The sequence below is a fragment of the Ranitomeya imitator genome, chromosome 3, assembly GCF_032444005.1.
Source record: "Ranitomeya imitator isolate aRanImi1 chromosome 3, aRanImi1.pri, whole genome shotgun sequence".
NCBI classification, from domain to species: Eukaryota; Metazoa; Chordata; class Amphibia; order Anura; family Dendrobatidae; genus Ranitomeya; species Ranitomeya imitator.
Genome location: NC_091284.1, coordinates 776,575,001 through 776,600,003, shown reverse-complemented (window position 1 = coordinate 776,600,003; position 25,003 = coordinate 776,575,001). Strand labels below are relative to the sequence as shown.

General features: G+C 42.2%; 1 protein-coding gene across 1 annotated transcript; it reads left to right on the top strand.

The window, feature by feature from the left end:
• Nucleotides 1–4,623: 4,623 nt before the first annotated feature.
• On the top strand, nt 4,624–15,128 carry GJB2 (gap junction protein beta 2). The gene is made up of 2 exons (XM_069759096.1): nt 4,624–4,764; nt 13,427–15,128. Exon 2 carries the CDS (start codon nt 13,445–13,447, stop codon nt 14,189–14,191), a length of 747 nt encoding a protein of 248 aa, XP_069615197.1. The 5' UTR covers nt 4,624–4,764; nt 13,427–13,444; the 3' UTR covers nt 14,192–15,128.
• The last annotated feature ends 9,875 nt before the right edge of the window (nt 15,129–25,003 follow it).

Sequence of the window (25,003 nt, the reverse complement as noted above, 5' to 3'; positions counted from 1 at the left end):
TTCTTATTGGAGTAAGGGTATAGGAACTACAGCTCGTCAATATGCAGCTGCCTCTACAAAGGTAAATGGGCTGCATGGGCTATTCCCTCATTAATCCATCAATAAAGCAGGTAAAAGGTGATTATATAAAGAAGCTGATTATATGTGTGGCATTTGCATTTGGAAGCTGTTGCTGTGAACCCACAACATGTGGTCAAAGGAGCTCTAAATGTAAGAGAAACAGACCATCCTTAGGCTCAAAAAAAGAAGAAATCCATCAGAGAGATAGCATAAATTTTAGGAGTGGCCAAAACAACAGTTTGGACAAATTGAACTTTGCAAAAAAAAATCTAAGAATCCAGCCCAGTTCTAGAAAAGCATTCTTTGGACAGATGAAACTAAGATCAACCTGTACTAGAATGATTGGATGTTGAAAGTATGGAGAAGGCTTGGAACGGATCATGATCCAAAGCACAGTGCATCCTCTGTAAAACATGGTGGAGACCGTGTGATGAGATGGGCATTCATGGCTTCCAACGCCGCTGGGTCACTAATGCTTATTGATGATGTGGCTGAAGGCAGGAGCATCCGGATGAATTCTGAAATGTACATGGCTAGCTTTTCTGCTCAGATCCAACCAAATTCAGCAAGGTTGATTAGACAATGCTTCACAGAACAGATGGGCAATGACCAAAAACATACTGTGAAAGCAAAGAAGTGGAACATTCTGCAATGGCCGAGTCAGTCACCACATCTCAACCCCATAGAGGATGCATTTCAAATTCTTAAGGCAAATCTTACGGCAGAAAGACCCAGTAATGGCTTGGCAAAGCAGGAAGCCAGGTATTTGGTGATGTTCATGGCTTCAAGACATCAGACAGTCATTGCCTGTAAAGGATTCTCTACAAAGCATTAAAAATGAACATTTTATTTATAGTAAAGTTAATTTGTACAATTACTTTTGAGCCCATGAAATGAAGAGGCTTTGGAAAAAAAATGGCTGCAATTCCAAAACGTTTCACAGAATATTTTTGTTCAACCCCTTAAACCCCTTAACGTCCAATGACGGACACAGTCCATCATTGGATGCCTCCCTGTTTGGTGCGGACTCCGGCGATGAGCCTGCACCTTCTCCAGCACATGACAGCTGATCTGATCAGCAGACATGTGCGCAGAACAGCTGTGGGTGGAATCGCTGTTAACATGTTAACTTGGGGTCAGCAGGAGACCTCGGTGGTTCTCATTGCTGGATTGCCATGAGCGCCGCCTGGTTGGCACTCATAGCAAGTGAGAGTATTTACATATTTGCTACATAAAGCAGGGCGGCAACCCTGCTCTATGTAGCAGAGGTAATCGGACAAGGGCAGCTTCTAGTCTCCTATGGAGGCTATTGAAGCAAGTAAAAAGTACAAAAAAAAGTTTTTAAAAAAATAAAAAAAAATAAAAATATATATAAAAGTTCAAATCACCCCCCTTTAGCCCCATTCAAAATAAAACAATGAAAAAAACAAATATATACATATTTGGCATTGCCACGTTCAGAATCGCCCGATCTATCAATATATAAAAAGAATTAATCCAATTGGTAAACAGCGTAGTGAGAAAAAAATCGAAACGCCAGAATTACAGTTTTTTTGGTTGGTGCAAAATTGCAATAAAATGCAATAACGGGCAATCAAAAGATCATATACACACCAAAATGGTATCAATAAAAATGTTGGATCGGCGCACAAAAAATAAGCCGTCATCCGGCCCCAGATCCTGAAAAATGGAGACACTAGGTCTCGGAAAATTGCAACTTTTTGTTTTTATTTTACAAACTTTGGATTTTTTTTCACCACTTAGATAAAAAAGAACATAGACATGTTTGGTGTCTATGAACTCGTAATGACCTAGAGAATCATAATGGCAGGTCAGTTTTAGCACTTAGTGAACCTAGCAAAAAAAGCCAAATAAAAAATTGTGGGATTGGACTTTTTTTGCAATTTCACCGCACTTGGAATTTTTTTCCCGTTTTCTGTTACACGACATGATAAAACCAATGATGTCATTCAAAAGCAAAACTCATCCTGCAAAAAACAAGCTCTCACATGGCCATATTGACTGAAAAATCAAAATGTTATGGCTCTGGGAAGAAGGGGAGAAAAAATGAAAATGCAAAACCAAAAATACCCCTGGTCGTTAAGGGGTTGAAATAAAATTTTGCACATAGTAAGCCAACCAGTAGGTGGTGTAAAAAAATATGCACTGTCTAACATGAGCAACTGTGATACATTTGCTGAATTTTTACTCTACACTGTTACATTTTTAGACAGTTTTAGTAAATCTGCCCCTGTGTGCCAAAAGGTGCAGAACAATAGTGGTTAATGGACAATTGCTTTGTATTGTAAATGTACTGCCCTAAAGGTACCGTCACATTTAGCGACGCTGCAGCGATCTAGACAACGATCCCGATCGCTGCAGCGTCGCTGTGTGGTCGCTGGAGAGCTGTCACACAGACAGCTCTCCAGCGACCAACTATGCGAAGTCGTCTGGTAACCAGGGTAAACATCGGGTTACTAAGCGCAGGGCCGCGCTTAGTAACCCGATGTTTACCCTGGTTACCAGCGTAAACGTAAAAAAACCAAACACTACATACTTACATTCCGGTGTCTGTCCCCCGGTGCTGTGCTTCTCTGCACTGACTGTGAGCGCGGAAAGCACAGCGGTGACGTCACCGCTGTGCTCTGCTTTCCAGCCGGCGCTTACACAGTGCAGAGAAGCACAGCGCCGGGGGACAGACACCGGAATGTAAGTATGTAGTGCGCTTAGTAACCTGATGTTTACCCTGGTTACCAGTGAAGACATCGCTGAATCGGCGTCACACACGCCGATTCAGCGATGTCTGCGGGAGTCCAGCGACGAAATAAAGTTCTGGACTTTCTGCTCCGACCAACGATGGCACAGCAGGATCCTGATCGCTGCTGCCTGTCAAACTGAACGATATCGCTAGCCAGGACGCTGCAACGTCACGGATCGCTAGCGATATCGTTCAGTGTGAAGGTACCTTTAGTGAGAGCTAGGAAACAAAAAACCTTGTTCTACCTGCTGTCATCTGCTCCTGAAACAAAAACTAATATATTCAATGCAGGAAAATAAAAATATATTAATACACAAATAGTTGTATTTTTTAAAAGTTTTGTCTTAATATTTCAAGAAAAGAAAATACGGCAATTAAGAAAAAAAACAATGAAAATCACTAGTATATTACAAAACTACTCCTAGAACAATCGCTATTACTGAAATAACTGGTAAATACATAATTAATAATGTATTGACAGCATTGGTGTGCACTCAGTCCTTGTTTGGTTGTTGAGGCACTACAAGTCCCAGTCTGAGGCTGTTCTGGATTGGTGGTCGGACAAAGAGGTTATACAAACCATTTGTCTATAGCATCAAAAATATTAAAAAACAAAACCCACATCGATTCACTCTACAGGTTCATTCAGGCATCGGTGCAAAGCGGTCAGAGATCGGACCACGATGCATGGACTGGTTGCCTCTCTGCCAGTGTGAGCTGGACATCCTCCTCCATGTCGCTGTCACGCTTGAGTCAGGAGACCCATGGCAAGTTCGTGCAGTTACAGTCTGATCTCGGACCAATGTGCATGGACATCTGAATGAGCCTGAGGCTACGGTCAGGTGACCATAGATTCCCTCATCCGAGACAAACGGGCCTATTATGCTAAAAACACTGATCAAACTCTGATCGGAGTTTGCTCAGAGTGTCGGCATAGTGTGACCCGATTCTATAGGATGAGAGCATCGGAGCACACTGCAAGGAGAAGATGGAGAACACAATTTCTCCATCTTATCAATTCTACGAATCTGAGGAAACTGGACTGCACTCAGAGGTCATCCGAGTGCAGTCTGATGTTCTCCAAGCACCCATAGACTTGAGTGGGTGAATGGCCTCCGATTTCAATGTAAAATTGCAGCATGCTGTAATTTTTTTTCACTGAGATTCTGTCTATGAAAAAAATTGGTCATCAGCTCTGCCCCATAGTATAACATTGGTCCGAGTGCTGTCCGATAAAACATCAGATAGCACTGGTCCGACGTATAGCCGGCCCTCAAGATCATATGCAGACAGTGCTTTATTGCATTGATTTTTGGCTGCCTGAAAAACGCAAAGTGTTGGCAGGAGTGGTTGAAAACACAAGGCAAAAAGTCTGCAGAATTGATTAAAAAAAAGATGCACCACAGCTAAAAAAAAAAAAAAGCAAGGAAACAACTCGCACTGTGTGAATGAAATTTTAGAAATATAATTTATTTTGCTGCTAGTGTAAATGCGGCATTTTCAGAACGGAAAAAGAAAAATAATACTGCAAAAATGCTAGGTGTGAACTAGCTCTAATAGTGGTTTACAAAAATCGCATCTACATTCATTCATTAATCAAACGTATTTTATTCGTGTAATTCCGTCAATGGTAGGCAGCCTGGGGCCAACGGATTGTCAACGTCTGCAAACTTGCGTCTTCCCTCAGTCGGGATAAATGATCAACTGGGTCTGGTGACATCGGTAAGTTATGCTGTGTAGATGGGAGGGACCAGAGAGGCACGAATAAATAGTCTGAGGTTTGCAGTGAAGCATCAGATTGGAGAGTGGAGGTGTGACCTCCTACCTGAGCTTCTGAAGCAGGCAGGCATTCTGGATTTCTACTAGATCTCACCTGTGGGACAGTTCTGTGCCCTGTGCTGTGGGCACAGCTTATTGGATACGTTAGCCACCATATCTGTGTACAGGTGAGTCCTTCATCCTCCTCATTCCACTATCATCTGTCATGACTTTGGACTGGTGTTGTCTACCTTATGTCGCATAGACATTCCATTTCCAGGACACACGCTCTACTAGGAGTAAATACGCGTGCTGTACATAAATATGTTGTGATTCATTCCTTCACGCACGGGCAGCAAGATTAAAAATATGATATAATCATTCAAAACACACAAAGCTTCCAGAGCAAAAGTATTTGGGCTGAATCTTCTATGTAATTCACATAGAAGACTAGCTTCAGAGGAAGGACATCTAGGATGAGCTGCTAACATTGGGTCTCTGGCCATTTCAACCTTCTCAGCATGGACTCTAAGCAGGTACTGATGATAGAACTGGCTGGAAAGTTCCAGATATTGGGGCAAGGTGGTGGGATTATACCTTTTCTGGACTCGGCTTCTCTTCTGTGGGTCTACCTAGCATAGCCGGTGGGTAGCGTCTTCAGAAGTCTTTGCCTATCTAGTTGGAGAATGTACGAAATGCTGTTCTCTGGGAGACACCTATACTGGTCCATAATAGATGGAAATCTTAGGGGAGGGTTAATTGTATCAAGTTAATTAAAATATTAAGCTTAATTACTCATAATAACCATCTTAGAAGTCTACTTAACATAAGATTGGTCTACTAAGAAGGTTGTCTTTACTACTTCAAGAAGAGGAAAAACAGACCTAAATGTTTTGCAGGGGCTTTAAGGAACTTGAGATTTTCAGTCATGGTTGGAGTCTCCGGGACTATCAGTTTATGCACATAGTATGGTTTATAGAATATCATTCTTCTGGTTTATGTGGATTTACAACCTGTAAAACGCTTAATACACGTGTTATAGGGACAGGGTTCATTGCCATTAAAATAGCTCCGACACTGGTTGCAGCCTGTGTTCATCAGCTATACCATACATCCTGCGTTGGATATGGCTATACATGTTTCGACAGAGCTCAACTACTGATTACAAAACTCGCACTCATTAAGGGTGTATGTTGACACACCTGGATTATAATGTATAAGTACCAACCTATTGAGGTCACATGGAATTGTCCGTCCCAGATCAGTGAGATTCTAGAGTTCAAAAATCCAGCCCATAACTTTCTTCGGAAAGAAGATCTCAGGTGTGTAGGATCGATCCTGGGATGGTGGTGGGTTATGTAGGAGATTAATCATAATCTATAGATGTCTCAATCTGTGAACAGAAGGACAAGAAGCTTTCATCATAGTTAGGGAAGGGTGGTTGCCTTACACCGGACATTGAGTAACATCAGTTTCTATCTTTCTAGTGGTACTAGAAGTAGGCGGAAACTAAAGTAGGACTCTGCGATTCTTAGGTTTTAGTAATATTGGATTTTTGTACAGTTTAGTGATATAGGCTTTCGAGAGTATTTGTGATGGGCACGTGACAAGCCTTTGTCATAGTAATCAACCTGGAAGTTACGTGGTTAGTATCCGCGCTGCTGTAAAGATGAATGTCCGGATGTATTGAAGATATAGATGATGGTTTCAACGCGTTTCGAAGTCACTAGGACTTCTTCCTGAGGAGATGCTTTGTCATAGGCTTAAAGACTGAACATTTTGGTACTTTGCTGCATGTCACAATGTATGACACTTTTGGAGTGGATTTTATTCCTAAATCTCCCAAAAAATCTGCATCCCATGCATGCTCTATAGGATTTTTGCAATCACATGCATAGTAAAGTTTCAGTGCTCATCTCCGACTGCAAGGTGGGAAAAATCTGCTGCAGAAATAAGAAAGCATGTCACTCAGAAACCCATTGAAAGACACTGGGGGAAAACGCTGGGGGTAGATCAACCACACATCCGCATCAGAAATCTGAAGGTACTTCCCTAGCTTTATGTTGCGGAAATGCTCATACCCAACTCTAGGGCATGTTCACATAGCGTATTTAATGTGTCTTTTTTGGCGTGAATCTGCCTCTTTATTTGCTACAAAATGCGTGAAAGACTCTTCCTATTTGTTTCAAATGCAGTTTGCTTCTCATATCAGAATTGTTTCATTCCTTTAAAAGGTTTTGAAAAACGCCTGTTTGAAAAAAATAGATTTGCATGTCTCTACTTTGAGGTGGCATCCTCCTGGAATCTGCTCCAAACTTGACACATTAAAGGGGTATTCCTATCTACAAGATCCTATCCCAATATGTAGTAGATGTAATAATACTGATAATATTAGCAAATACCTCCAATTAGAAATGTAGTGTAGTTCTTCTGATTCTCTATGTCACTTTTCCCATGTGCAGGGCATTGCAGTAGTTTAGATATCCATGGTCATGATCCCTAACTAGCTAACTGATGGATACCTAAGCTACTGCAATGTCCTGCACATGGGGTATGCGACATAGCGAATCAGAAGAACTATACTACATTTCTAATTGAAGGTATATGCTAATATTCTTATTATTATACCGACTATATTTCAGGATAGGATCTTGGAGATGGGAATATCCCTTTAGGTTAATAAACCTGTTAAAGATCAACTGGGGGGAAAAAAACTAATAAAAAAAGGAGTTTCCTGAACTGGATTGTGCTAAAAACTCATCAGTTTTGCCTACCTCCAAAAAACAAACTACGTGTGATCATACCCTAAGGTAGGGTTCAAATGGCTGTACTTCCAACGGACGGCACAGTCATCCAGTAATACAAAGTGCGCCTGTGCACACCAGCGATTTCATTCACATGGGAGAAATATCGCAGCATGTACTAGTTTGGTCCATTTCATAGACCAGAATGGGGCATGTCAATAACCAGCTATGCGGATGAGATCATGTCTGCAGTTTGCGGACGTACCGGGCCCAACTTTCAGAACCCGACATAATAGCGTTAATGTCTATTGGTCAGCAACATTTTCATAATGTAAAGAAGACTATAAATTTTGGTTCCATCGGCTCATTATATATTTTAAGGGATTGTCCAGTGAAATCAAGATATCACCTATCTGCAGGATAAATAATAACTTGGTGAGTGTCCTACCACTAGAATATGTACTGATTGGGGGAGAAATGGCGTGACAGGTCATTGCCGCTCCATTCATTCTCTATGGGGCTGCCGGAAAAAGCAGAGCGCGGCTCCATAGAGAATGAATGGAGCATAGTTCGCACATGCGCACCGCCATGCCATTCTAATGGGGATAAAAGTAGGACCTGCATCGATCAACAAGTTATCATCTAATCCTGTGGATAGGAAATACATTATTTTCACTGGACAATCCCTTTAAGTGCTAATTATCTGTCTTTTGGGGGTATTATTGAGTTGTTCATGGCTGTACAAAAGTGTGTATAGATGTAAAATATGAGGCTGGCCTAGAACAGGGAATTCTGTCTCCTTAGCCCTATGAGGCAGCCATATCCTCCTTCTATAGGGAAGAACAAAGGCTTTAAAGAATTGAAACACCTCTAATAAAACAGCAAAGCCTCATAAAGCGAGTAGTAAGTCCTATGCTACTGAGCAGTGGGACTTTTTTCAGAAACTGGTTATTGGACTCCTCATGTTTAGCTCGCGAAAAAAGAATCTTAAGAGGAAACATGGGCTACATGCCCACGATCAGGAACCAAAGGACTGGCTCTGGATCTTTAAGGCTAGGTTCACATTGCGTTAGGGCAATCCGTTAAGCGCATACGCTAGCGGATTGCGCTAATGCAATTTCCCAAAAAGGATCGCGTTTGGCGATCCAGCTGGCGGCAGATACCCGATCTGCGCTAGCGAGGAACGGACCTCGGACGCTGCTTGCAGCGTCCGAGGTCCGTCCGAAACTAACGGGACATTGCTAGCGCATGCCAAAAATGGCATGCGCTAGCGATGCGCTAGAGATCCGTTAGCACATTGCAGTCAATGAGTGCGCTAACGGATCCGTTACATAGCGTTAATTGCGACAATTGCGCCATGTAACGGAGTCCGCTAGCGGACACCCATTAACGCAATGTGAACCTAGCCTAACTCCCCCAATATCACCTGTCAGGAGACCCCTTTACACACTAGACCTTCAGCTGAGCCAACAGATATCCGTGGGTTAATAATATTCGTGGGGTAATAATATTATGGAGGCTTTAAGGTCTTCCGACCCTGCAAATTTTGGTGGGACTAATGTATATTAGATGTTCAGCTCACGTCCCTTTGGCCTGATCGGAGGTTAAGAAGGATCGGCCATGTTGGCTTTCAACATGCCTGATACTTTCTTCTCAAGCCATCAGCTATGGTGTCTGGGACCCTAAGTTTCCCCATGCTGACCAAACAAGAGCCCTTATTATGGCTGTCACACATTAATTATGCATTTAATAAGCGGAAGAGCCGAATCTTTAAACGTGAACAGGTTGTATCCAGTTATTACTATTATTAGTCACATTGTGTCACGTTTAGTCAGACAGATTATGTACGTAATATATATTACACAACGTGCGTACACCTTGTTATGTTATTTTTGTTGTGCTACACTATATTGTTGGGGGAAGATTATTCAGAGATGCGTACCACACAACAAGGCAGATTTATTAATGTTGTCCATAGCAACCAATCAGAGCTCTGCTTTGATTTCTTAAACTACACAATTAAAAAGAGAGCTGCGCTGTGATTGGTTGCTATGGGCAACCAAGACTACTTTTATTTTTGCGGTTTTAATACATCAGCCTCAATGTGCAGAGATCACTGATGGCGTGAAAAGTATTTTTTGTGGTAGAAGCAGATTTCTCACAGGTCACGTTTTGACTACAGTGAAGGGAAAGTTAGTGTTTTGGCCTGATATGGTTTTCTGCAGTTGTGTCATCACGTGTTACATGACTCAGATGAAAGTTTTAGTGCATGATGTGAATATTGGGCGTAGGAAGCTTCCCCAAAATCTAAAGTCAATAAGGTTATCTGTCATTTATAGATCTATAGGATAAGCGGTAAACTGGTGGAAAATACCATTTTCCTATTGGCTGTGATGTTGTAGCACCACCTAGTGGTGATCGGCATTCTCACTTGACCCTTGGACTTCTAGCGGCAGCACAATGGAAAAAAATCTAGATGAAACATTAATCCGGTGTGTTTTCGCTTTCCAGATTAGAGCAAACAATGAATAAAATGTGTGTTTACAATACTTCATAGTATTGTATGGGGCTTTCCAGTACTTTTATATTGATGACCTATCCCCATAAAGTCGATTGGGTCCTAAAAAAATGAATATGAGCCCATCGGCAGTACCCACAAAACAAATTCCCACTAATCATGTAAAGGGCTCTAGATAAACTTCTGCAGTCGCTCTATGTGTCTGCACATTGCCGATTCCTAACAGTGTGCAATGTGCACATTGTCCTAATTCCCCTGTATTCCTAGCACGAGTGAGCGGTCACATGACCACAAGTATGCGACTCGTAAGGTTGCCATCATATGCTGACTATATTATCCTATGCCGCTTTCAATAGAACATTGAAAGAAATGGTTATGATTGAGCGTTTAGTAGATTGAGGGTTGAGGAATATATATGTATATTTGATCACATTATATATAATGGATCACACTATATATAGTGGATCAAATATAGACAGGAGTGTAAGGATTGTCTGGTGCTTTATTAATATGAGTCATGCACAGGCTTCTCATAAAATATTAAACAGGTATTCTGCATAATTTAATATTAAAGATGTAAATGCAAAATACCCATGAAATCTCTGATTGCCATATCACATTATCATATCATTTGGCATCTTGGAACCAATTGATTAAAAGAACTGATTCAATTACATTTTCAATGGAGAGGTTTTCTTCAAGAATGGTCCTGTATTTGGCTCCATCCATCTTCCCATCAATTTTAACCATCTTCCCTGTCCCTGCTGAAGAAAAGCAGGCCCAAACCATGATGCTGCCACCACCATGTTTGACAGTGGGGATGGTGTGTTCAGGGTGATGAGCTGTGTTGCCTTTACGCCAAACATATCGTTTGTCATTATTGCCAAAAAGTTCGATTTTGGTTTCATCTGACTAGAGCACCTTCTTCCACATGTTTGGTGTCTCCCAGGTGGCTTGTTGCGAACTTTAAACAACACTTTTTATGGATATCTTTGAGAAATGGCTTTCTTCTTGCCACTCTTCCATAAAGGCCAGATTTGTGCAGAGTACGACTGATTGTTGTCCTATGGACAGACTGTCCCACCTCAGCTGTAGATCTCTGCAGTTCATCCAGAGTGACCATGGGCCTCTTGGCTGCATCTCTGATCAGTCTTCTCCTTGTTTGAGATGAAAGTTTAGAGGCACAGCCGGGTCTTGGTAGATTTGCAGTGGTATGATACTCCTTCCATTTCAATATGATCGCTTGCACTGTGCTCCTTGGGATGTTTAAAGTTTTGGAAATCATTTTGTATCCAAATCCAGCTTTAAACTTCTCCACAACAGTATCACGAACCTGCCTGTTGTGTCCCTTGGTCTTCATGATGCTCTCTGTGCTTCAAACAGAACCCTGAGACTATCACAGAGCAGGTGCATTTATACGGAGACTTGATTACACACAGGTGGATTATATTTATCATCATTAGGCATTTAGGACAACATTGGAGTTTGCTGCACTGAAAGTAAAGGGGCCGAAAAATATTGCACGCCCCACTTTTCAGTTTTTGAATTTCCAGAGAAATTTAAAATAGCAATAAATTTTGTTCAACTACACAATTGTGTTCCACTTGTTGATTCTTCGCCAAAAATGTACATTTGGTATCTTTATGGTTGAAGCATGATATGTGGGAAAAGGATGAAAAGTTACAGGGGGCCGAATACTTTTGGAAGGCACTGTATATATACACACACAGTTGAAACCAGAAGTTTACGTACACTATATAAAAAGACACATCTGCAGGTTTTTCTCAATATCTCACATGAAATCAGAATAAACCTTCACCGTTTTAGGTCAATTAGGATTACCATAATTATTAATATTTGCCAAATGCCAGAATAATGAGAGAGAAAGAATGTTTTAAGGCATTTTTATTACTTACTGCAAAGTCAAAAGTTTACATACATTTCATTAGTGTTTGGTACCATTGCCCATAAATTGAGTGACTTGGGTGAAACATTTGGGATATCCTTCTACAAGCTTCTCACAATAGTTGGTCAGAACTTGGGACCATTCCTCCTTACAACTGGTGTAACTGATCCAGGTTTGTAGGTCGCTTTGCTCGCACCTGCCTTTTCAGCTTTGCCCATACATTTTCAATAGGATTGAGATCAGGGCTTTGTGATGGCCACTCCAAAACATTGACTTTGTTATCTTTCAGGCACTTTGTTACCATTTGGCACTATGCTTTGGGTCATTGTCCATTTGGAAGACCCATTTCCAGTTTAACTTTCTGGCTGATGTCTTGAGATGTTGCTTCAGTATTGCCACATAATCTTCTTTTCTCATCATGATGCCATCTATATTTTGAAGTGCACCAGTCCCCCCTGCAGCAAAACAACACCACAACATGATGCTGCCACCCCTATGTTTCACAGTTGGGATGGTGTTTTTAGGTTTCCAAGCTTCTCCCTTTTTCCTTCAAACATAACAATGGTCTTTATGCCCCAAAAGTTCAATTTTTAGTTTAATCAGACCACAGGACATGTCTCTGGCTTTTTTATGCTTCTTTTGGAGTAATGGCTTCTTCCTGGCAGAGTGGCCTTTCAGCCCATGTTGATACAGTATTCACTTCACTGTGGATATTGACACAATCTTACCAGCTTCCGCCATCATCTTCATAAGGTCTATTGCTTTTGTCCTTGGATTGATATGCACATGTCGGACCAAAGCACTTTCATCTCTGGGACACCGAACCTGTCTCCTTCCTTAGCGTTATGATGGCTGGACATTCCCATCTTGTTTGTACTTGTGTATAATTGTTTGTACAGATGAACGAGGCACCTTCAGGTATCTTGAAATTGTACCCAAGGATGAGCCAGACTTGTGCAAGTCCACAATTCTCTTCCTGATATCTTGGCTGATTCCTTTAGAATTTCACATGATGCTACACAAAGAAGCAGTGTGTTTCAGGTGTGCATTAAAATACATCCAGAGTTGTGTCTCTAATTAACTCAGATGTCAAAAAACCGGAAGCTTCCAAACACATGACATCATCATATGGGCAGTCCAGATTTTTTTAAAGGCATTGTAATCTTAGTGTATGTAATTTTTTGACTTTGCATTAAGTAATAAAAATGCCTTAAAACATTCTCTCTCTCATTATTCTGGCATTTGGCAAAAATTAATAATTATGGTAATCCTAATTGACCTAAAACAGGAGAGGTTTATTCTGATTTCATGTCAGATATTGAGAAGAACATGCAAATGTGTCTTTTTGTATAGTGTATGTAAACTTCTGGTTTCAAATATATATATATATATATATATATATATATAGATATATATATATATCTATATATATATATATAGATATATATATATCTATATATATCTGCAGTTATATATATACATATCTTTTTCAAATATATATATATATCACACAAATATATATATATCACGCTGAAATCTACAGTTATATATATACATATCTTTTTCAAATATATATATATCACACTGAAAACTGTTTTTTTTTTAACGTGAATAACCCTTTTCCTGTCTATATTTAATACATATCTTTTTACTCATAAATGCTTTCTATCTTTTTTTTCCAGAAACGGTCTACGAACAACATGGATTGGGGAACACTTTATGAGGTCATTGGAGGAGTCAACAAACATTCCACCAGCATTGGCAAAATCTGGCTTTCTGTACTCTTCATATTCCGCATTATGATCCTGGTGGTGGCTGCAGAGAGTGTTTGGGGTGATGAACAGTCAGATTTCACCTGTAACACCTTACAGCCTGGGTGTAAGAACGTTTGCTATGATCATCACTTCCCAGTGTCTCACATCAGGCTTTGGTGCCTTCAACTCATTTTTGTAGCCACGCCAGCTCTTCTGGTTGCTATGCATGTAGCCTACTTAAAACACGAAGAGAAAAAGCAACTGCAAAGGAAAGGACAATGCGATGAAAAGAACTTGGAAGAACTGAGGCAGCGTAAAATTAGAATTGTTGGCACCTTGTGGTGGACATACACCACCAGCATCCTGTTCAGAGTCATATTTGAAGCTGCTTTTATGTACCTCTTCCACATCCTCTATACTGGTTTCCATATGCAACGTCTAGTGAAATGTTCAAACTGGCCGTGTCCCAATCTTGTCGACTGTTTTATTTCTCGGCCTACTGAAAAGACCGTATTTACCTTCTTTATGATCATTGTGTCTGGCATTTGCATGGTCCTCAATGTGGCAGAGCTGTGCTATCTAATCATCCAGGCTTTTTTCAGAAGATCTCGGAGAAACGCCAAGAAACACGTCAACCATATTACTGGGAAAGAAGAAAAGCAGAACATATTAAATGAGCAGAAGGAGCAATGATTCAAAAAACCCAAGAGAAGCTGTCATATATTGGGGTTTTTTTTAGTTGTTGAACCCAGCCTGCCAAAATGATGTTTCATATTGTACCCCAGCAGAATAGCTCTGAAAAAAATAACCGTTGTGTGACAAAATGGGAAAACTTGTGAATACAGAATAAGAAACTGTAGATTATAAATGACATACAATAGTATTTTTGCATTTTCTGTATTTTTTGGAGGGTATTATTTTTACTATTTATATGTTACAATTGCTACTTATATGAATAACTTTAGTTTTGCAAATGTTATGACTGTATGTTGAAGAAATCACTGCCACTTTTCTTATTAAGAGATGAATATGAGGCCTGTGCAATGAAATGGTGGCCGACGGGAGGCTAGCCTGGAATATACTGCCTAATTAACTTTTTTTTGGCCTTGGAATATTTTGTACAAATACGTGTTAGTATTTGAAGTAGCAGTAAAGCGTGCACTAACATAAGAAATGAATTGTCCTTATCCTACTTAGAACTGCCTTACAGTGCTGTCTACGATACATTTGCTTCTGAGGAGGACGTTAGCGGTTTAGACGTTTCTTTACTCATGGTGGAACTTGAAACTTGGCATCCAAAGTTTAGTGTTTATGTTTTTTTTTACTTTTCAGTATGAAATAAGGAACAATACCTGCTAATTTGACCACTGAATACAAATGGATTTCCAGTATATTGTTTTCTGCCTTGGGGTTACACATGCTTGTATTTTGGATTTACAGCTGAACTGATTCTTTCTTCAGAAGAAAAAGGAACTGTTAATGTGAGATGAACATACTCTTTCGAATTTCTCACAGCTGTATTTCCGGCAATAGGTCACTAGAGGGAGCGCCGAAAGTATAATTGTCAGAATGTAAAATTGTTTTTGTATTATTGTGTATGTTTTAGTTTCAATAAATCATTTTTATTCTCTTTTCTTTCTCATTCATTCTAGATAAGGTTTATTGAAAATTAGACAAAACTGTAAATAGTGGATATCCGCTGCAAGGGAATAATTAAAAAATAAATAAATTATATAAACAGTATATATACTAGATGGTGGCCCGATCCTAACGCATCGGGTATTCTAGAATATGTATGTATGTATGTACGTCGCGCTTAGCACAGCCACGTAGTATATAGCACAGCCATGTAGTATCTAACACAGCCACGTAGTATATATCACATCCACGTAGTATATAACACAGACAGCACGTAGTATATCGCACAGCCACATAGTATATAGCACAGCCATGTAGTATATAGCAGCCACATAGTATATAGCAGCCACATAGTACATAGCACGCCCCAAGTAACACAGACAGCCATGTAGTATATAGCACAGCCACGTAGTATATAGCAGTCACGTAGTATATATCAGCCACATAGTATATAACACAGCCCACGTAATATATAGCGCAGCCCACGTTATATATAGCACAGTCCACGCAGTAAATAACACAGGCCACGTAGTATATAACACAGGCCACGCAGTATATAACACTGCCCACGTAATATATAGCGCAGCCCACGTTATATATAGCACAGTCCACGCAGTAAATAACACAGGCCACGTAGTATATAACACAGGCCACGTAGTATATCACACTGCCCACGTAGTATATAGCAGCCAGGCAGTATATAACACAGCCCACGTAATATATAGCACAGCCCATGTAGTATATAACACAGCCAACGTAGTATATAACACATGCCACGCAGTATATAACACTGCCCACGTAGTATATAGCACTGTGGGCACCATATCCAAAGACATACTGATAGGGAATTTAGATTGTGAGCCCCATCAGGGACAGTGATGATAATGTGTGCAAAATGTAAAGCGCAGCGGAATATGTTAGCGCTATATAAAAATAAAGATTATAAAAATAAAGATTATATCCCTGTTAAAAAATAAATAAATAAATAAATAATTAGTTATATACTCGCCCTCCGGAGTCCACCGAAGCTGTCCCGATGCGCACGATGCTGCCACCAGCTTCCGTTCCCAGTGATGCATTGCGAAATTACCCACATGAGACCGCTAAGTCATCTGGGTAATGTCATCGGTGGACGGTGGAAGGTGAGAATAGCACCATTTTTTATTATTTTTTAACATTATATCTTTTTACTATTGATGCTGCATAGGCAGCATCAATAGTAAAAATTTGGTCCGGGATGGTGCAACACACTGGCACTGACTGGAGGGGAGTAGGGAGGGGCCAATTCGCGGCAAGACTAAGCATGACTAAGACAAGACTAAGACTAAGCCTGTCGCTGATTGGTTGCGGCTTACCGGCCGCGACCAATCAGTGGCGCGGGATTTCCGTTACAGACAGACAAACAGACAGACAGACGGAAGTACACCTGAGACGATTATATATATATATATATATATATATATATATATATACTAGATTGTGGCCCGATTCTAACGCATCGGGTATACCAGAATATGCATGTCCCCGTAGTATATGGACAATGATAATTCCAGAATTCGCGGCAGACTTTGACCGTCGCTGATTGGTCGAGGCAACCTTTATGACATCATCGTCGCCATGGCAACCATTATGACATCATCATCGCTGTGCCCATTGCTGATTGGTCGAGGCCTGGCGACCTCGACCAATCAGAGACGCGGGATTTCTACGTCGATGCTGTGCCGGTCTCTGATTGGTCGAGGCCTGGCGGCCTCGACCAATCAGAGAGCCGGGATTTCCAGGACAGACAGACAGACAGACAAACAGACGGAAAAACCCTTAGGCAATTATATATATATATACACTTCTCACAAAAATAAAGGGAACACTTAAGAAACATAATATAGCTCCAAGTAAATCAAACTTCTGTGAAATCAAACTGTCCACTTAAGAAGCAACACTGATTGACAATCAATTTCACATGCTGTTGTGCAAATGGAATAGGCAACAGATGGAAATTATTGGCAATCATCAAGACAAAGGAGTGGTTCTGCAAGTGGGGACCACAGATCACATCTCAGTACCAATGCTTTCTGGCTTTTTGGTCACTTTTGAATGTTGGATGTGCTTTCACGCTCGTGGTAGCATGAGACGGACTCTACAACCCACACAAGTGGCTCAGGTAGTGCAGCTCATCCTGGAGGGCACATCATTGCGAGCTGTGGCAAGAAGGTATCTATGTCTCTCAGCATAGTGTCCAGAGGATGGAGGCGCTACCAGGAGACAGACCAGTACACCAGGAAATGTGGAGGGGGCCGTAGGAGGGCAACAACCCAGTAGCAAGACTGCTACCTCAGTCTTTGTGCAAGGAGGAACAGGAGGAGCACTGCCAAAGCCCTGCAAAATGACCTCCAGAAGGCCACAAATGTGCATGTGTCTGCACAAACGGTTAGAAGCTGACTCCATGAGGATGGTCTGAGTGCCCGACGTCCACAGATGGGGGTTGTGCTAACAGTCCAACACCGTGCAGGACGCTTGGCATTTGCCACAGAAAACCAGGATTGACAAATTCGTGACTGGCACCCTGTGCTCTTCACAGATGAAAGCAGGTTCACACTGAGCACATGTGACAGACGTGACATAGTCTGGAGACGCTGTGGAGAGCGATCTGCTGCCTGCAACATCCTTCAGCATGACCAGGTGGCAGTGGGTCAGTAATGGTGTGGGGTGGCATATCTTTGGAGGGCCGCACAGCCCTCCATGTGCTCTCCAGAGGTAGCCTGACTGCCATTAGGTACCGAGAGGAGATCCTCAGACCCCTTGTGACACCATATACTGGTGCGGTTGGCCCTGGGTTCCTCCTAATGCAGGACAATGCCAGACCTCATGTGGCTGGAGTGTGTCAGCAGTTCCTGCAAGATGAAGGCATTGAAGCCATGGACTGGCCTGCTCGATTCTCAGACCTGAATCCGATTGAACACATCTGGGACATCATGTGTCACACCATCCACCAATGTCACGTTGCACCACACACTGTCCAGGAGTTGGCGGATGCTTTAGTCCAGGTCTGGGAGGAGATCCCTCAGGAGACCATCCGCCACCTCGTCAGGAGCATGCCCAGGCATTGTAGGGAGACACGTGGAGGCCACACATACACAACAGAACATCATTTGCTTGTCTTTTAATGCATTTCCACTGAAGTTGGACAGCCTGTAATTTGATTTTCCACTTTGATTTTGAGTATCATTCCAAATCCAGACCTCTGTGGGATATTGGTTGTGATTTACATTGATTATTTTTATGTTTTATTGTTCGCAACATATTCCACTATGTAATGAATAAAGATTTGCAACTGAAATATTTCATTCAGTGATATCTAGGATGTGGTACTTTAGTGTTCCCTTTATATTTTTAAGCAGTGTATACAGTACAGACCAAAAGTTTGGACACACCTTCTCATTTAAAGATTTTTCAGTATTTTCATGACTATGAAAATTGTACATTCACACTGAAGGCATCAAAACTATGAATTACCACATGTGGAATTATATACTTAACAAAAAAGTGTGAAACAACTGAAATTATGACTTGTATTCTAGGTTCTTCAAAGTAGCCACCTTTTGCTTTGATGACTGCTTTGCACACTCTTGGCATTCTCTTGATGAGCTTCAAGAGGTAGTCACCGGGAATGGTTTTCACTTCACAGGTGCGCCCTGTCAGGTTTAATAAGTGGGATTTCTTGCCTTATAAATGGGGTTGGGACCATCAGTTGTGTTATGCAGAAGTCTTGTGGATGCACAGCTGATAGTCCTGATAGACTGTTAGAATTCGTATTATAGCAAGAAAAAAGCAGCTAAGTAAAGAAACAAGTGGCCATCATTACTTTAACAAATGAAGGGCAGTCTGTCCTAAAAATTGGGAAAACTTTGAAAGTGTCCCCAAGTGCAGTGGCAAAAACCATCAAGCGCTACAAAGAAACTGGCTCACATGAGGACCGCCCCAGGAAAGGAAGACCAAGAGTCACCTCTGCTTCTGAGGATAAGTTTATCTGAGTCACCAGCCTCAGAAATCGCAGTTTAACAGCAGATTAGAGACCAGGTCAATGCCACACAGAGTTCTAGCAGCAGACACATCTCTACAACAACTGTTAAGAGGAGACTTTGTGCAGCAGGCCTTCATGGTAAAATAGCTGCTAGGAAACCACTGCTAAGGACAGGCAACAAGCAGAAAAGACTTGTTTGGGCTAAAGAACACAAGGAATGGACATTAGACCAGTGGAAATCTGTGCTTTGGTCTGATGAGTCCAAATTTGAGATCTTTGGTTCCAACCACCGTGTCTTTGTGCGACGCAGAAAAGGTGAACGGATGGACTCTACATGCCTGGTTCCCACCGTGAAGCATTGAGCAGGAGGTGTGATGGCATGGGGGGTTCTTTGCTGGTGACACTGTTGGGGATTTATTCAAAATTGAAGGCATACTAAACCAGCATGGCTACCACAGCATCTTGTAGCGGCATGCAATTCCATCCGGTTTGCGTTTAGTTGGACCATCATTTATTTTTCAACAGGACAATGACCACAAACACACTTCCAGGCTGTGTAAGGGCTATTTTGCCAAGAAGGTGTAAGGATTCTGGACTTCCCTTGTTCCTGTTCGCCCTGGTCCAAGATGGAGTCTTGGACCTCACCCTGTCATGGAACTTCCTGTCTGCCCTGATTATTTAAGTCCGAGTCATGTGGTGTTCTGTGCTTGAGTATTTTGTGCTGCTGGCTCCTGAGCTTCTGCCTGTGGTCTGGGGAACTCCCTGCTTCAGCTGCTCACTACTCGGCGTTCTGCCTCGCCCCTTTGAGCTGCATCTCACCTCTGGAACTGCTGCGACTGGCAGCTCACCTGTGGAAGGATTTCCCTTGTTTGCTAAGCTTTTCCCAGCGTTGTGCCTCTTTGCACAACCACACCAGGTGAGCAAGATTCCAGTGTTGCTTTTCTATCCAAGAGAGTTTTGTACTCATCTACTACGCTTAGATAGTGCTCTCCCTCTTTTTCCCTTCATCCTCTTTCACCAGGACTTCATGCTCAATGCACCACCTGCTTATTATTGAACTTCCACAAACAAGTGCTGTGTGCACGTGGGATCAAGTTTTGCTGGACTTCCTCGTTAAGTACTGTGTGCATTTCTACTTCACGTCTGCTGGATTCCCAAGTTTAAGTACTGTGTGCATTTCCACTAATAACCTACTGGACTTCCTTGTCAAGTGTCTTGTTTGCCCCCTCGTCATATCCTTGCTGGACTGGTTCATATAAGCGGTCGCGTCCCTCTATTCACTGTGCCGTGATTACCATATTGTGCAGAGCACCTCGCTACAATTGCAGGAATATCTGTGTTAGTTTTGTTTGCATTTCTGTTTTGTTTAAATACATCTTTTACTGCAGCTTTGCTCTCAGACTGGTTTTATCCCACACTATCAGATTCCTTAGTACCTATATATTGTTACAGGATACTCAAGCCCTTTAGGAATCTGCTGGGATAATGTCGGCTGAGACAAAGTTGGATCAGTTGTTTTCTATGATCAACTCCTTACAAGGGGACGTAGAAACTCTGCAAAACAAGGTGGCTAACTGGGAGGCCCATTTCGGGCAGGCGCTACAGGATTTGGGTAATCAAGTAACAGCACGGGCGCCTCCGCCTCAGGGGCAGTTGCTGCCAACTAGTCCTCCCAAGTTACCGCCGTTTAGATTTAATGGTGAACGCTACAAATTTCGTGGGTTCATAAATCAATGCATTTTGTATTTTGATGTACATGCTGCCCACTTTCACACAGATTGATCCAAGGTTTTATGTATAATTATGTTACTTACTTCCCGAGCTCTCGCGTGGGCGAATCCACTAATTGAGACTCGTGACCCTCGCTTAAATAATCTGGATGATTTTCTTGTTGCAATGTCTATGATGTTTGATGATCCAAATCGTCGCACTACAGCTGAAACTGCATTGCTGTCTTTACGTCAGGGTAAGCGTTCCGTTGTTGAATACGCCACTGAATTTAGGCGGTTGGCAGTGGATACGGTTTGGGACTGTTATGCTCAATTACCCATTTTTAAGAAAGGACTTTCTAGATTTCTGTGATTAAGGATGAATTAGCCCATGCAGATTCTCCTCAAGAGTTAGAGGCGTTCATACAACATTGTGTGCGCATTGACATACGTATCACTGAACGTAGACAGGAGAAAGTTGCAGCCTTTAACCGTGTTTCTAACTCTCCCCTTCCCTCCAAAGAGCTTGCAGGTAAAGCCTCTTGGGAAGCAGAACCAGTCCCTATGCAAATGGATGCTTTACAGCGCCGTGAGAGTAACGAGCGCAGGGAGCATCGCTTTCGTGAGAGTTTATGTTTTTATTGCGGTCAGTCTGACCATTTCCTTATAAACTGCCCTAAGCGACCTCGCAAGATACTAGCTGCTGTAGGGGAACATGAGAATTGTGATGATGAATCTGTCATTTCTGAGTCCAGCTTTTCTGTGAATGCTGTGTTTCCTTCCCTAGCAATGACTGCAGCTCCCAAAACATATAAGGATAAGTATACACATTGTTCCCTTCCCATTAAGATCCTGTTGTCGGGCCAACTTTATGGACATCACATTTGCCAAGGAGCATGGCATACAGTGTCAACAGCAAGCCACTCCAGTAACCATGGAAATAGTAGATGGTTCCCCCTTAGCCTCTGGACCGGTGGATCAGGAGACGGTACCTCTGGAGATTTACATAGAGCCTAATAATCGGGAGGTCCTTTCTTTTATGCTAATTTCTTCGCCACATTTTCCTTTGATTTTAGGAATTCCCTGGCTTCAGGCACAGAGCCCAATCATCAACTGGGAAACCAAGGAGATCACCTTCCCACCAAAGGATACACCAATAACAGGTCAGGTAAATTCTCGGGATGCAGAATGCATCACTGGAGTACCTATTTTACCACCCATTTACAACAAATTTTCTGATATCTGTGATAAAAGGTTGGTAGATCAGCTTCCTCCTCATAGATACTATGACTGTCCTACTGAGCTTCTTCCAGGGGCAGCTATTCCGTTTAAAAATGTTTACCCACTAGCAGCTCCAGAGCTGCAAGCTTTGAAAGAATACATTGATGAAAATCTGGCTAAGGGTTTCATCCGCCCCTCTTCATCACCGGCATGAGCACCCATCTTTTTCGTAAAGAAAAAGGATGGAACCCTGAGATTGTGCTTTGACTATCGAGAGCTCAACAAGGTAACCATTCGCAACCGATACCCTTTACCATTAATTCTCGAGTTGCTGGAAAGAGTACGACACGCCAAGATTTTCTCTAAGTTGGACCTCAGGGGGGCGTATAACTTAGTTCGGATCCGTTCTGGGGATGAATGGAAGACAGCATTTAGATGTCGTTATGGGCACTTTGAGTACCTTGTGATGCCTTTTGGTCTCTGCAACGCTCCGGCCACCTTTCAACACTTGGCTAATGACATCTTTAGAGATTTGCTAGATCAATTTGTCGTAATCTATCTGGACGATATTTTGACTTTGTCCGATTCTTTGCAGGAGCATCAAGAACATGTTAAGACTGTTTTAAGACGCCTGAAAGAGAATCATCAAGCCGGAGAAGTGTGAGTTCCACCACACAGAGATTAAATTTTTAGGCTACGTCATCTCGCCACAGGGGCTTAACATGGAGGCAAGTAAGGTTCAGGCTATTCTTGATTGGCCTGCACCTAAGAATGTCAAGGAGGTACAACGCTTAATCGGGTTTGCTAATTTTTATAGACAATTTATCCGTAGTTTCTCTGAGATTGTCTGACCTATTACACAACTAACCAAGAAAAAAGAGACTTTCTTGTGGTCTACACTGGCTCAGGAGGCCTTTGACTGTCTTAAGTCTCCTTTTACATCTGCACCGCTGTTGATTCATCCTAACCCAGCACATCCTTTCATAGTGGAGGTGGACGCTTCAGATTGTGCATTGGGGGCCATACTCTCGCAAAGAACAGGGGAGAATGGTCTGTTACATCCATGTGCCTTTTTCTCCCTTAATCTTTCTGCTGCAGAGAAGAACTATGATGTGGGAGATAAGGAGCTCCTAGCCATCATTGCTGCATTTAAAGAATGGAGACACCATCTGGAGGGGGCTGCACAACAAGTTATTGTGCTCATGGATCATCGTAACCTAGAATTTTTGAGGTCTGCTAGATGTCTTTCTCCTCGTCAGGCTCGTTGGAGTTTATTTTTGAACCAATTTAATTTTGTCATTTCATACCGCCCAAGTTCACGTAATGGGAAAGCGGATGCTTTGTCCCAAATCCATGCCACAGATTCCGTACCTGGGACCCCGTCCAAGACAATTTTGTCTGATGCCAATTTTGTCAGTGTCATTCAAGATAAGGACTTATGGAAGACTATTAAGGGGCCTATGATGCTGATCCATTCCTTGCCAACCCTACTGATGATGTGAATCTAGTTCTTAGGAACGGTATGTGGGATGGATTTTATAGTGGAATTACCCACCTCTGGTGGAAAGAACACCATTCTAGTGGTGGTGGATCGTCTTACTAAAGCTGCTCACTTCATCCCTTGCAGTTTACCTCCAGATTCTGGGAGGGATTTTGTGCTGCACTTGGTATCAATGTCTGTCTGTCCTCAGCATATCATCCTCAGACCAATGGGCAAATGGAGCGGACTAATCAGACGCTGGAGCAGTATCTTCGGTGTTATATCAACCACTCGCAGGATGACTGGCTGGAGTTGCTTCCTCTAGCAGAAATCTCTTATAACAACTCGCAAAATGCATCCACTAAGGTAACACCCTTCTTTGCCAATCTGGGATTTCATCCTAGTATTCTCCCCAGATCCCCGGTTGAGGCTCCAGTGCCTGCAGTAGATGAGAGGTTGGCGAGGATGAGACAAGATCTGGAAACTCTGAAAGAATCACTATCTACCGCACAGGAAAGATACAAGAAATCTGCCGATAGGTTCCTGAGACCTGCACCTATGTTTAAGGTAGGAGACTCTGTGTGGTTATCCACTAAGAATTTAAAATTGAATGTGCCTTCACAGAAGCTGGGACAAAAATTCATCGGTCCTTTCAAGATCTCTGCGATCATAAGCTCCGTCGCCTGTCGTCTGAAGTTGCCAAGGACCTTGAAGGTACATCCTGTGTTTCATGTCTCCCTCTTAAAACCAGTGTCTCCAAATACTTTTCAGGGTCGTATTACACCTCCTCCTCAGCCTGTGTTAGTGGACGGACAAGAACAGTTTATTGTGGAGAAGATTCTGGACTCTAGGATCCGCAGGAATCGACTGCAGTATCTTAGTAAATTTCAAGGATATCCATCTGAGGAGAACTCTTGGGAGCCAGTGGACAATATCTGTGCTCCCCCAAAAATTGCTCTGTTCCATTAGAAATATCCTGACAAGCCTGGTCCTGGATCATCCTGAGGCCGCTTCTGAGGTGGGAGTAATGTAAGGATTCCGGACTTCCCTTGTTCCTGTTCGCCCTGATCCAAGATGGAGTCTTGGATCTCACCCTGTCATGGAACTTCCTGTCTGTCTTGATTATTTAAGTCCGAGTCATGTGGTGTTCTGTGCTTGAGCATTTTGTGCTGCTGGCTTCTGAGCTTCTGCCTGTGGTCTGGGGAACTCCCGGCTTCAGCTGCTCACTACTCGGCGTTCTGCCTCGCCCCTTTGAGCTGCATCTCACCTCTGGAATTGCTGCGACTGGCAGCTCACCTGTGGAAGGATTTCCCTTGTTTGCTAAGCTTTTTCCAGCGTTGTGCCTCTTTGCACAACCACACCAGGTGAGCAAGATTCCAGTGTTGCTTTTCTCACCAAGAGAGTTTTGTACTCATCTACTATGCTTAGATAGCACT